Raw genomic sequence first — 11,826 nt, 5'->3', positions numbered from 1 at the left:
CCTCAGTCAGGACTCGGGCAGTTTCCAGAGTGACAGGCCATCACCAGGGCAGGGAGACCAGGAGGCTATGTGTCTGGTCCCTTGAGACCCAGTCAGCAAAGAGAGCCACCCCCCCACCCCCCAGCCGATCAAGCTCCGTGTGAAAAGCCATTCCCAGGCCCGGGCAGCCGAAGCACCACACAGCAGGCCAGCACTTACCTTCAGACAGCTCTGTCACCTCCTTCCCCTCATCCTCCTCTGAGGGAAGATGAGAAGAGGGGTGCGGAGCAGAGAGAGGCAGGTGATGAAAAGGAGAGGGAGAGCAAAAAGGAAAGAGAGGTCAAATTAACAGAGATCATTTCTTGAGAGAGAATTTGCTGAGAAAAGGGAGGTGGGAAAGAAGTGAGGCCAGGGCAGAGGTGACTGTTCACAGAAGTGCCCCAAGGTGAGGGTAAGGTCCACCCTGACCAGACCCGGGTTCCGGGGCAGCAAGGCCAGGTGCTCTGGTGTTCAGGTGCTCAGGTGCTCAGGTGCTCAGGGCACACGGCTTACAGAGGGCCTGGCTCTCCGGAGCAGCAGGCCCCACCCCCACGGCTCCAAGGCCAAGGGGTGCCGTCCCCGCCACAGCCCCTGCCCCAGAGCTTTCTCGGGCTGTGTCTCCAGCAGGCATGTGCTCGCCCAGTGAGAGGAGCCCCCCACCGCCTTCTTCTCCCGGTGACTCAGTGTCCCTGGCCATGCGGACACCTCCTGGGTGGGAGGCTGTACACGGCCGTGTGTCCTCGTGGGTCACACGCGCATGCCATTGCGTTCCTACCTGGCAGGATCAGCCTCCTGGGGACTAAGGAGAAGAAGCCAGGTTGGCCCCCAGAGCCCCAGCCCAGCCCTGACACCAGGGTCCAGGGCACAAGCTTCTGGACTCCGCCTGCTTGAAACGGCCACTGAGGGCCCGGGGGCCCCCCTCTTGCTCCTTTCTCCAAAGGAACGAGAGGAGCTTGGAAACGTGACGAGGAAGCGGGAGGTGTGAACCTGGGGTGTGAGTGTGGGGGGGGCCTGTCTACACGTGTGTGCGTACGTGTACACACACATGTATCTGAATACTGAGGCACAGGGGAGCCTGGCTCTGGCCGAGAGCTGACCCACTCTAAGGAAGCCCAGGCCAGGACTCCAAATCCCCAAGTCAGAGCATGCTGGGGGTGGCACTGACCCCCCAGGTCAGGGGGCAGGAAGGCTGCCAAGCGATCTGCCCCCTCCACCCCCGACCTCAGCACGGGCACTAACCCAGGCTGCCATCTTGTTGCCAGGAAGGTCCGGAGCGCCCGCCACCTCTGGGTCCTGCCCAGGACCACAGGGGGGTCCTCCGACCCCCACTCCTCTCTCTCTCTGGCCTCCCCCACTGCCTCCCTTCCAGCGAGACTCACTCACCGCCTGTGGGGTGCAACAGGATGTCCGCTGGGTTGTGGGGTTTCAGGCCCAGAGCAGAGAGGGGCGTCTTGGCCAGACCTGGAGGGGAGCGCACTGTGCCAGAAAGAAGAGAGGAGACAGGGGTGTGAGTCTCAGGTCCTGGGGGGCAGGGGGAGGGGCAGGGGGAGGGCACCCGTAAGTGAGGGCGTGCTGGGCCGCAGGGGAGGGACAGAGGAACCAGCTCCAGGGCACGAGTGCTGATGCAGCTCCACCGCCCTTGCCCTTTCCCGTGTGGCAGGGGGGAGAACCCGCACAGGGTAAAGGGTAAGGTGAGTCAGGAAGGGCGTCCTGGTGCTGGCCTGGCCCTCAACCACGAGCCAACCCTTCCTTTCCCTAGGCCTCTAGTTTCTTCACCACAGTCGCTCTACGTGCCATGCTTTGTGACGTACACACTGCGGGCTTCTGGCCACCTCTGATTTTTCTCACATACTGTTCCTTCTCTGTTCCTCCTCTCCCCCCTTCCCCCCCCCACAGTCTTCCTAAAGCAGGCACGGAGATGGACTGAGGGGAGAACAAAAGAAAACGGGGCGCCCAGAGGGCACGTCCTGGGAAGGACAGATGGAGGAGAAGGGCCAGCCGGACCACGCTGACCGTGAGGGCGCAGGCCAGCCCACAGCCAAAGGGCTCGCCCCTTGCAAGCCCCAGCAAGAGAGAATTTCTCGGCCTGGGGCTCTCTGCACCCCCCACACCTCAGTGTCCTGGCTGAGGGAGAAGCCCAGTCTCCACGATCCTTGGGCAAGAGAACTGACTCCCTGCACAAACCCCAGGTCCCTCCCCAAGCCGCCTGTCCAGGTTAGAAGTGTCGCATAACACACAAGGTCAGAAAGGGCTATCGGGCTTTGTCCCACCAGCCAAGGAAGAGGCCAGACTTTGAGCTGATCGGCAGGGAGATGGTCACGCCCAGTCACGAGATTTCTCAATGGCAGCTGCCACATATCCTCACAGAGCTCCAAGGAGAAGCACAAAAAACAAGCTCTGTGTCTCCTATCTCGGTCATCAGGGGCCTGCACGGGCCATGGCCGCTGAGGACACGCAGCTGTGGAGCTCCGCCATGGCCCAGGGCTGCCTGCCCCACACCAGCAGCCTCGAAAGATTAGCTATGGCCCTCAGTTGTCCAGGACGCCCACACTGCCGCTCTGGGACCCTCCCTGGCCCCATGTCCCTCCCCCCAAAGACAGCGAGACCTACAGAAAACTAACTAGAAATACAATCTCTCAATGCAAGTAACCTATGCAACTTACTTGTGTGTGCAGGTGTGTACGGAGGTGTCTGTGAGAACAGGGAGACTCACGGGGCCCAGCGGGGAGCCCACTCCTGCACGCCACCCCACTCTGCCCTTAGAGGCCCGACACACAAACACGGCAGAGGGGCAGCTACATACAAACACACACGTCCAGGCGCCGGGCAGGCCAGGCCTGCGTGTCCGTCTGTCCCTCCTCCTCCTCCCTTTACACACGCACACAGAGGTGTCTTGCAATGAACACTTATCAAGCACTTATTCATGTTTCACACGAATGAATCTCAGTGTAATTACTTATGGAAGAATGAGCCACAACCCAGGCCACAGCCCAGGGCGCGACCACAAGGGCTCCCCTGCCCCCCAAGCGTGGGAGGCTTTCCCGGGTTCCCCTCACACACGCCCGGCTCCCTGCGTGCTCATGCCCCCAGTGCCCAGGATCTGTCCCTTCTCTGAGGCCGACAAGTGGGTGGCCCTGAAGCCAGGCAAGGCTTTTGCTTCCGGGGAAAATTCCTCACATTTCTCCGCCTCTGTCCTCTCTCCCAGCCCTGTGCAAGGGTGAAACCTCGGGCTTTTTTCCCCACCCCCGCCCCCAGGGCACTGAGGGCTGAGCAAGGGGAGAAAGAGAAGAATAGGAACAGGAACGAGGGGCCAAAGCCAACCCAAGCCCGGCCCACACGGCTTCGGTCCCAAACAGGGAAACGGCCAACGTCTTGGCTGCTTAGACGGACAAGGAATCGGAGTAGGTGTGAAGGTGAAGGGTAAGACCAGGGAGAGAGATTCCATGGAGTCGAGAAAGGCCACCAGTGTGTCTCCTGAGAGCAGACTGCCTGGGGCTTGTGCCGCCCAGGGTGGCAGCCACGAGCCACTGGGGGCCACGGAGAACGTGCAGCGTGGCCATTCTGAACCAAGAGCTGTGACACACAGATCGCAAGGACCTGATATGAAACAAGAACGCAGACTATCTCAATCTGTGGTCACACGTTGAAACGATAATATTTTAGATCTGTGGGGTCAAATAAAACCTATTATGACAATTAGTTTCACTGGTTCCTTTTCACAGTTTTTCGAAAGACTGAAAAATATCTCATTGATATTTTTATATGGATTTACTTATTGAAATTATAGCTTGGCTACTTTGGGTTAAATAAAAAAAGATTGTTACATTTAATTGCTCCAGTTTCCTGTTATTTTTTTTAATGTGGCTATTATTATATATTAAAATGTTTAACAACACACATGGCCCGTGTTACATTTCCATTGGACAGCGAGGCTTCAGGGACAGCCACGCCTCCGGTCACAACGTCAGCCTCTCGCATGCCCAACGTGGCAGCCAACACGAGTTCTGCCGGAGCAAAGGCCAGGTTTGGTGCCCTGTTCCTCCTTCCCCAGAGCAGCCAGCCTCCAGGAGAGCCCACGGGCAGCTCCAGCTCTCCTCCCCACACACCTGCCCTCTCACCGGGGCAGGTGCATGCACAGCTAGGGCCTGGCCCAGCCACCCCAATCCCAGAGCAACACCCGTCTCTCCCTCCTCTGCTGACCCAGGCCTCTCACGGAGACCCTGAGTCCTTTGCAGCCTGCTGTGGGTCCTCCGCTGCTTTCCCACAAAGGGCTGCTCCGAGCTCCTCTGCATGTCTCTTCTGCCATAAGAAGGAACCCTGTCCCACTCCTGGGCTCATCCGAGTCCTCTTCTCTCTGGGGGGAAATCCCTGTGCCTTTGGAGGGGCTGCCTCTCCAGTGAGTGCAGCAGGGGCATAGACTGAATGTTCCTGCCCACAGGCCAGGGACAGGTGGCACGGGGACTCAGCCAGCCCGAGGACGCTGGGCCTTTCTTTCCTTGATGGAAACTAAATGAGGTGTCTGGATGCACCCAGAAATGGGCATTAGAAGCAAGAAGGTCAAACAGTGTCTCAGAGACACACAAGCAAGTCAGTCACTACAGGGTAGAAGGTTTTGTACACAGGATGCAAAGACTCTCAACAACTTGGGAGAACTCCACACCATAAGAGCCCAGGGGCCCCGGGTCACTCAGTGGGGTCCTTAGACTGCGCTGCTGCATCCTTAGATTTGGCGAAGACAACAGAAGAGAAATGCGGGATGGAAGGTGAAATGACATGAGCCACAGGATGATTAGGGACAGACTGTGGCTCTGCCCAACTTGGCCAGCATCCCCCACCCCAAGCCCCGGGTGCTCACACAGGCAAGGGTTGAGATAGGGGCCCAAGGGGACCCAAGGGAGACAGGCTTAGAGGGGAGTTCTTACCCACACTGGGCGGTGGGCTAGTTGGAGAGGTCCCTTCTATCTCCTCGAAGGCCTCCTTGTAGCTGTGCAGATGGGGCTGCGGAAGGAAAAGGGGGCACGCTGGTGGTCATAACCTCGAGAAGAAGGCATTTCCCACTAACCAGCCCACAAAGCCCCTCACCAACCTGACCACCCACCCTTGCCCAGGTGAACACACAGGTCAAAGGCAGATGCTGCCCATTCATGGCCCCAACAACTCCTTGCAGCCAGGAGAATGGAAAGTAGCTATTTTGCAAAACCATTTGTAAGGCACAGGTGGAATTCAGGAGCACCTGCCTGGGAAATATTCCAGAACAGGGCCAGAGAGAAGGGTCCTGGGCCAGGGGACTCGGGGCCTAGCAGAAGGTAGAAGGGAAAAGGTGTCTAGAATCATTCCTGCCCATGATGATTCCACCTGGATTTTACTGGGCATGCTCTGCTCGCATCAGAATGTTCCAGAGAGCACACTTAGAATGCACATCCTGGGGCCCACCCCAAAGTAAAGTGCTGGAATCTCTGGAGGCAGATTTGGCAGCCACATTTTAACAGACTCTCGGTGATTGCAGACACGCTGAAGTTTAAGACCTACTGCCTCAAACCACTGCGATGTCTCAGAAATGCAAATATTATGGCACAGAAATCAGATCTTCAGAAAAAAAAATCTTGTATCTAGAAAAGGCTCAGAAACATTGTGTCAGCCCTGGCTGGTATGGCTCAGTGGATTGAGCACTATCCTGTGACCCAAAGCGTCACTGGTTCAATACTCAGTCAGGACACATGCCTGGGTTGCAGGCCAGGTCCCCAGTAGGGGGTACATAAGAGGCAACTACATATGGATGTTTCTCTCCCACCCTACCCTTTCTCCCTCCTTTCCCCTCTCTAAAAAAGAAATAAATAAAATCTTAAAAAACCAAACCACTGTGTCAGACTATATATCTGGTGTGAAGTTTACAGGCCACGGTCCCCTATGTCGTACTCAGGGTTCTTACCACCCTGCTCAGGGGCACTCTTTAGGTGTCAAGAAGGGAACTCAGTCTCGGTGTTAGTGGAAGATGTGAGGCATAAAAGCAATTTAGGGGAGGAAATGAGCTCCAGATTCCACATGCCAAAGCCCTCGGTGAGATGCAGAGAGGAAAAGGTACTGGGCTTACGGACTGGTCAGTGCCAGCCAGCTGATCATCATGGTCCTGGGGCATTCAGGTGGGCTCTGCTGCCTTCTCTGACCGCAGACTGTGGCCTGGGGACTCACCTCTTTGGGCCGCCCTCCAGGATTGAGAGCAATGGTGAGAGCCAGCTCTGGGGACACGCACTGGACAGGGGAGCGAACCCCAGGGCTCCGGGGGGACGAGGGCTCTGGAGACTGGTTCTCGTACTGTCCATCGCTGGCCGCCCGCCTCCGGAGAGGGGCTGGGGGCTCTGCAGGCTGCTTCTCCCGAGCCTGCACCCCTGGGAGGAACGGCAGGGCAGAGAGGGCCGTGAGCATGTCGTACGACCAAGGATCCATCGGACCTACCTCCCCCAGAGAGGACAGCACAAGCTCAAGAGCCATGCCGGAGCCGGGCCTGTCTCCCCTCTGCACCGCCCCCTGCCTCCCTCTGCCCACACCCTGGGTTTCTCTGTAGGGTGGGGGCCCTGCTTAGGCTGGGCTGGCCTTCACCAGGAATCTAGTGCACACAGGGTTGGGGCCCAGAGCACAAAGGCCTGATACAAGAAACAGATGTCAACTCCTTCCAAGGCCTGGAGGCAGAGGGCCAGAGCTTCCAGGCAAATGAGGGAAGGTGGAGGGAGGAGAGACAGTCTCCAAGGCAACTGATCAACCAACAAGCAACATCGGGCCCGTGGGGAAGAACTTTTGGAAAGAGAAAATAATGCATCATCTTGCAAATGGTGCTCCCAAGAAGGAACAAAGGAATGACTAAGTCTTATTATGAAGTCCCCAGCCCCAGCTGGCCCCTGGACCTTCTCTGGGGTTCCCCAACTTTACCCAGCGCACCTCTGAATCCTCTTCCTAACTTCCCTTATGCCAGCCCTTAGCTGCCCACCCCTTTCTTGCCCCAGAGAGGGTCCAGGTTCACACCCTGCCCCTCCCAGGAGAACAGCAGGCAGAGTGCTGGAATCATGCATTCCGTCTGCTTTTCTGTACTTCCTTCCATTCCACAGGCCTGGGGATGTTGTTAACCCCACCCTCCCACCTTCCCACCCCCTCTTCCCACAGCTGGGCTGAGGCACGGAACCATTGCCTCACTGAGCTGGCTCCAGAATCCTAGAAAACTTACCCCCCCGACACACACCGCCCCAGGGCCCAGAGGCCACGACCAGCCTGAGGGCAGGCTCCTGGTCCTGATTGTCTCCCACCAGGGGGTTCCCAGCCCTGCCTTCACCACCATGCAAGAGCAGGTCGAGCGAGGGGCCACGCTGGGACTTACCACAGGTCATGTGGGACCGAGACCCTGGTCACACCAGCCGCATGTCAGCCCACTTGGGGACACTGCCCCATGGCACGCAAGTACACACATATACACACACATGCATGCATGCACACGCACACGCACACACTGCGGGCCCCTAAGAATGCGCCAACCAGAAATCACACTCATTCAGACGGTCCAAAGTGGGGTCTGCACACCACAGGCGGCCTCCCAGCTCCCGTCTGGCACGGCCGCTGGGGCTGCCATGAGAGGCACAGGCTGGGAAGCCGTCCTACTTGTCATGAATAGTGGGCTCCCGGCTGCCAAGTCCAGGCACGGGCACTCCGAGATGCGCGCTCGCACTCCACCACAACCAGAGGCCCTGTCTGGAGGCCTGGAGAGCAGCTGGTCAGCGCTCCCACTGGCAAGTGCAGGAGGTGCCCGGCGGTGTTCCGAGTCCCCACCTGCAGCCCTGTGTTACTAGGAAGCAGCCTGCAGCTGAGAGGAAAGGGCCCAAATGCGACTGTAAACTGGACTCACAAATGGCTTTACTTAAAGCAAACACGCCTGAAGTACCCTGACTTTCAGAATAGAAAATGGGGGTTACATTGCCCTAACCAGGGGACAGAGAAAGAAGGGGTGCGTCTCTCAAAGTCCTGAGCAGCGCACAGGGACCCGACAACCACCCCAGGCTCCCGGCCCTCCGAGAAGCCGCCTGCGGGCGCCCCTGCCCTGGGCCACGTCTCTCCCTACCCCACCAAGCCCCCCACCCCTCAGCCCTCCCGGACAGCTTGATCCAGAACTACCACTGGTTTCATTCCTGGCAAAAACATTAGAGAGAAACAGACATAGCCATTGATTTTCTAATAATAATTGTGACAAAGGAGGCCCGTTCAGGAAAGGCTCTTGGGGTTTGGAACCAAGTTCAGCCCCAAGGTTAACAGAAATGCATTAGGGCTGGTTTTCAGTTCCGGCTGGCCCGGCCCCGCAGCCTCTTCCTGGCAGATCCCTGTGGCTCGGTGAGGGGTGGCCAGCCTCCCTGTGTGGGTGCTGATGTCCACCCTTGAAAGGGGGGGTCTGTTTCAACTTGAGGCCGAATCTCGAGGAGGGACAAAGAGCATTCTCGCCGGCGTGCCCAGAACACCCTCCACACCCAGTGCCACCAGGCCTGGAGGCAACGCGGGCCTGCTGGAGGGGCTTCCCAACCGTGGAGGACATCTGAGAGCCATCTCACCTCTCCAAGTCTCCTCCCCGTGGCCGCCAGACCGGCACACGGGAGCGTGGTCGCTCCCGACGCAGGGGAGTGCCACAATGGCCTCCCAAGAGCTAGGGCGCTGCAGGGGCGCCTCCATCTGCAGGAGGCGGAAGACCCCACGTTCCACTCCCATGGGACAGCCCCTCCCCCCCAGAGTGCCCATGGCACCCGTGACCAGCCGGGGCCTCTCACATTCTTTGAACACAGTGTCTCACTGTTGTCCCCCTTGGCAGGCCCAGATCTGCCCCTCAGCGCCCGGACAGCCATGTCCCCTCTCTCTTGTCCTTCCCTACGGGAAGGGAGACGAAGCAGGGCAGAGGGGAGAGAAGAGAGCCCCATTGTTCCTCGGCCAAGCTGGGCCTTCTGGACACAGGCTGACAGCCAGTGTCAGAGAGAGAGCGCCCCTCCCTCACACCCTGGAGACTGACCAATAATAAAAATAGGCCTGCCCCCCCCCACCGCCCTCCTCCCCTCCACCACCCTGGACCCCAGGCCTTTCTCAGCCTCTAGGCCCATTCTCTCTCTCAGCGCCACTGTCCCTGTGTGCTCCACCCGCTGTGTGCACAGAGGCACTGCATACATATACACTTGCACACACATGTGCACATGGCCTTCACCCACCGGGAACAGCAAGAAGTCAGCGTCACCCTCAGCCCCCTGCCCCGTGGCCAGCCCCTTCCCCAGCACAGCCAGAGGAGGCTCATGAAGAAAGCAGGAGAGAGGCGGTGGTGGGGCCCTGGAAGGCCTTCCCAGCCAGGCTGGTGAGTAGCCCCAGCAGCAGGAGCGCTGGAGTGCTCAGGTGGCAGTGAAGTGTTCTTCAGGACAGTAACATGCTACACTCGGAAGCCCTCTGTCGTCTGCTCACACACTGTGGGCACTGGGCGTCCCCACTGCCTGCGGGACGATGGTCACCTCAGCCCAGGGCCTCCACACAAGTCACCAGACCTGAAGAGCAGCCCCCTCTGCCGGGGGTCCTCGCTCTGCTCCCCAGCGGTGCTGCGCCTGGGGAAGCAGCTGGCTCCAAGGCTCCCTCCTAATGCAGGCTGGGCCTGAAACACTAAATTCACTTCCTCTAACCCACTCACACATACTTGCTCACACACTTACACACACCACAATTCTGGGGGCTGCAGCCCTAATGCCACCAATGCACACACTCATAACCCTGAACACCCCTGGGTCCCGTGGAAAAACGCCGCGGTGTCAGGCTTCATCACAGGCTTCCCCTACAACCCACAGACCCAGCTCTTCCTTCCAGCCTTCCGATTTCCAGAAGACTGGGTTCCTCAGCTCCAGGTGGCGGGGCAGGTGTCCAACAGCATGCCGGGGGCTCCGGAAGTGAGGGGGTCCGGGAAGCCACCTGCTGGGCCAGGGCACCAGAAAGCCACACGGCGATCACACTAGCAGCCCCAGGGCAAGCCATGCCAGCTCCCCTCAGGACAGGGCCACCACCCCAGAACTGCTCCAAACCCTGGGTTCACTTGAACACTGTACTCCCCACCACTGGGCCGAGAAAAGGGGGAGGGAGAGGAGAGGAGGCAGACAGGGGCATTCTGCTAGAGCCAGCTCCCCATTATCCATGGACTGGGAGAAGGAGGGTCCAGGAGATACCAGATATTGCCGCTGGGAGTCAACTGCTCCCACCACCCCGATAAGCCTTTTCCCAGAGCTAACCAAGGCCATGGCGTGGGGCAAGCCTGAGCACCGTCTTCTCCCTGACCTGGGCTTGCAGGCCCCAGGGAGCAGGGAAAGGGTGAGGAGACTCAGCCCCTAGGCCTGAAAACTTATCGGCTCGTCTGTCCAAGAGACCAGGGTAGACATAGTGAAATACATCACCCTCAGGTAGAGTGACATGACCCTTGATGAAGGGCCCACCACGTCGGGGCACATCGAGCCACCATGCAAAACACACAGCAGGGCCACGATCCCTCCACTTCTCATAGGGGCAAACTCAGCTCTGAGCAATGAAGAGACTTGGCCAGGGTCACAGAGGTGGTCACAGTCAGACCCAGGACCGTACTCCGGGCTTCTGACTCTCGGCCATGGGTTCTGGGGTCAGAGATTCGGAATGAGTTCACAAGGGGCGCTCTGTCCCCAAAGAGTGCTGTACTCGGGAGTGGCCCGAGCAGCAGGAGCCGGGGCACCATTCTTTGTCTTGTGCCCAGCGGCCCATGCAAAGCACAGCCTGGTGCCTGCTGAGGCCCTGGCCCGGCATCCCAGGAGGTGCAGCCAGGGTGGCCGGAGAGCTGGGCTGTCCCGAGCCCTGCAAAGGCCTGTGTGTCCACGGGGAACCTGAGAGTTAGTCTAGTTACCCCAGACCCTGTTCCCGGCAGGCAAGACCAAGGCCAAGGCCAGAAGCATCAGGCCTGTGTCCATGCAGAAGTGGGAGCACTCGTTCATGCAGAAGGAAGGAGGAGGGAGCAGGGGGCAAGGGGAGAGAAGGGGGGCGGGAAGCAAAGGAAAGAGGGGTGGTAAGAAAAGGAAAGAGGGACAACAGAGAATATGAAAGAGATAAGAAGAAGAGAACAGAAGAAGGAAGAGAAAAAAGTGAGGGAGAAATAGGAAAATAAGGGGAGGGGAAAGTGGACAAAAGTTTAGGAAAAAAACAGCGCATGAAGGAGGAGGGGGAGAGAGAAAGTGAAAGCTACGATGAGGGCAAGGAGTTCTGAAGCGGGGAAGGGGAGGAGAGGGACCAACCAGAGAGGGAGGAAGATCGGAGCCGGTGGAGAGGAGGGTGCCAGCAGCTGCCCTGCCCCATGCCCTGCAGTCTGGCGTTGTATGCTGCCCACACCACCCAGGGGGAGCCGGCAGGGAGGGGAAGCAAGCGGGAAGGGAAGGGATGACACCAGGCAAGGAAGGCACCACACCGATGGCACAAGGAACAGGTGGACACGGGACACACGAAAGACGCAAGGGACGAGCCATTAAACAAGACGAAACAAAACAAAAACAGAGAGAAAATCAGGATTAGTTGGTATTCCGAGTCTGGGGTCTGGCCACACACCAGAGGGAGGGCGGCAGACAGAAGAGGGGCAGGATCCAGGTTCTCGCTCCTCCAAAGGGCAGGCAGGCCTCCTCCTGTCCAGCAGGACACTGTGTCCCTCTGATTTCTCACCCCAGCGCGGGACCAGGAGACTTCAGTCCTGCTGCCCACAGGTCACCTGCCCCTGGCAGTCAGCATGGCCCCATCCTGGGTCCTCTTCTC

General features: G+C 58.7%; 1 protein-coding gene across 16 annotated transcripts in view; it reads right to left on the bottom strand.

The window, feature by feature from the left end:
• Window positions 1-11,826, bottom strand: part of TNS1 (tensin 1) — a 183,928-nt gene that overhangs the window by 26,439 nt on the left and 145,663 nt on the right. For 6 of the 16 annotated variants that reach the window (XM_036022866.1, XM_036022867.1, XM_036022876.1 and 3 more), the window contains 6 exons: window positions 11,319-11,402; window positions 6,208-6,404; window positions 4,941-5,016; window positions 1,402-1,494; window positions 794-817; window positions 199-237 (listed from right to left, as the gene is read on the bottom strand). In XM_036022866.1, the coding sequence (XP_035878759.1) occupies window positions 199-237; window positions 794-817; window positions 1,402-1,494; window positions 4,941-5,016; window positions 6,208-6,404; window positions 11,319-11,402 (513 nt within the window). The remainder of the gene's footprint in view (window positions 1-198; window positions 238-793; window positions 818-1,401; window positions 1,495-4,940; window positions 5,017-6,207; window positions 6,405-11,318; window positions 11,403-11,826) is intronic. The other 10 variants (XM_036022864.1, XM_036022870.1, XM_036022863.1 and 7 more) reach the window with 7 other exon arrangements.

Source organism: Phyllostomus discolor, chromosome 4 (genome assembly GCF_004126475.2).
Source record: "Phyllostomus discolor isolate MPI-MPIP mPhyDis1 chromosome 4, mPhyDis1.pri.v3, whole genome shotgun sequence".
In the NCBI taxonomy this organism is placed as follows: domain Eukaryota; kingdom Metazoa; phylum Chordata; class Mammalia; order Chiroptera; family Phyllostomidae; genus Phyllostomus; species Phyllostomus discolor.
This window is presented reverse-complemented; position numbering and strand designations above follow the sequence as displayed.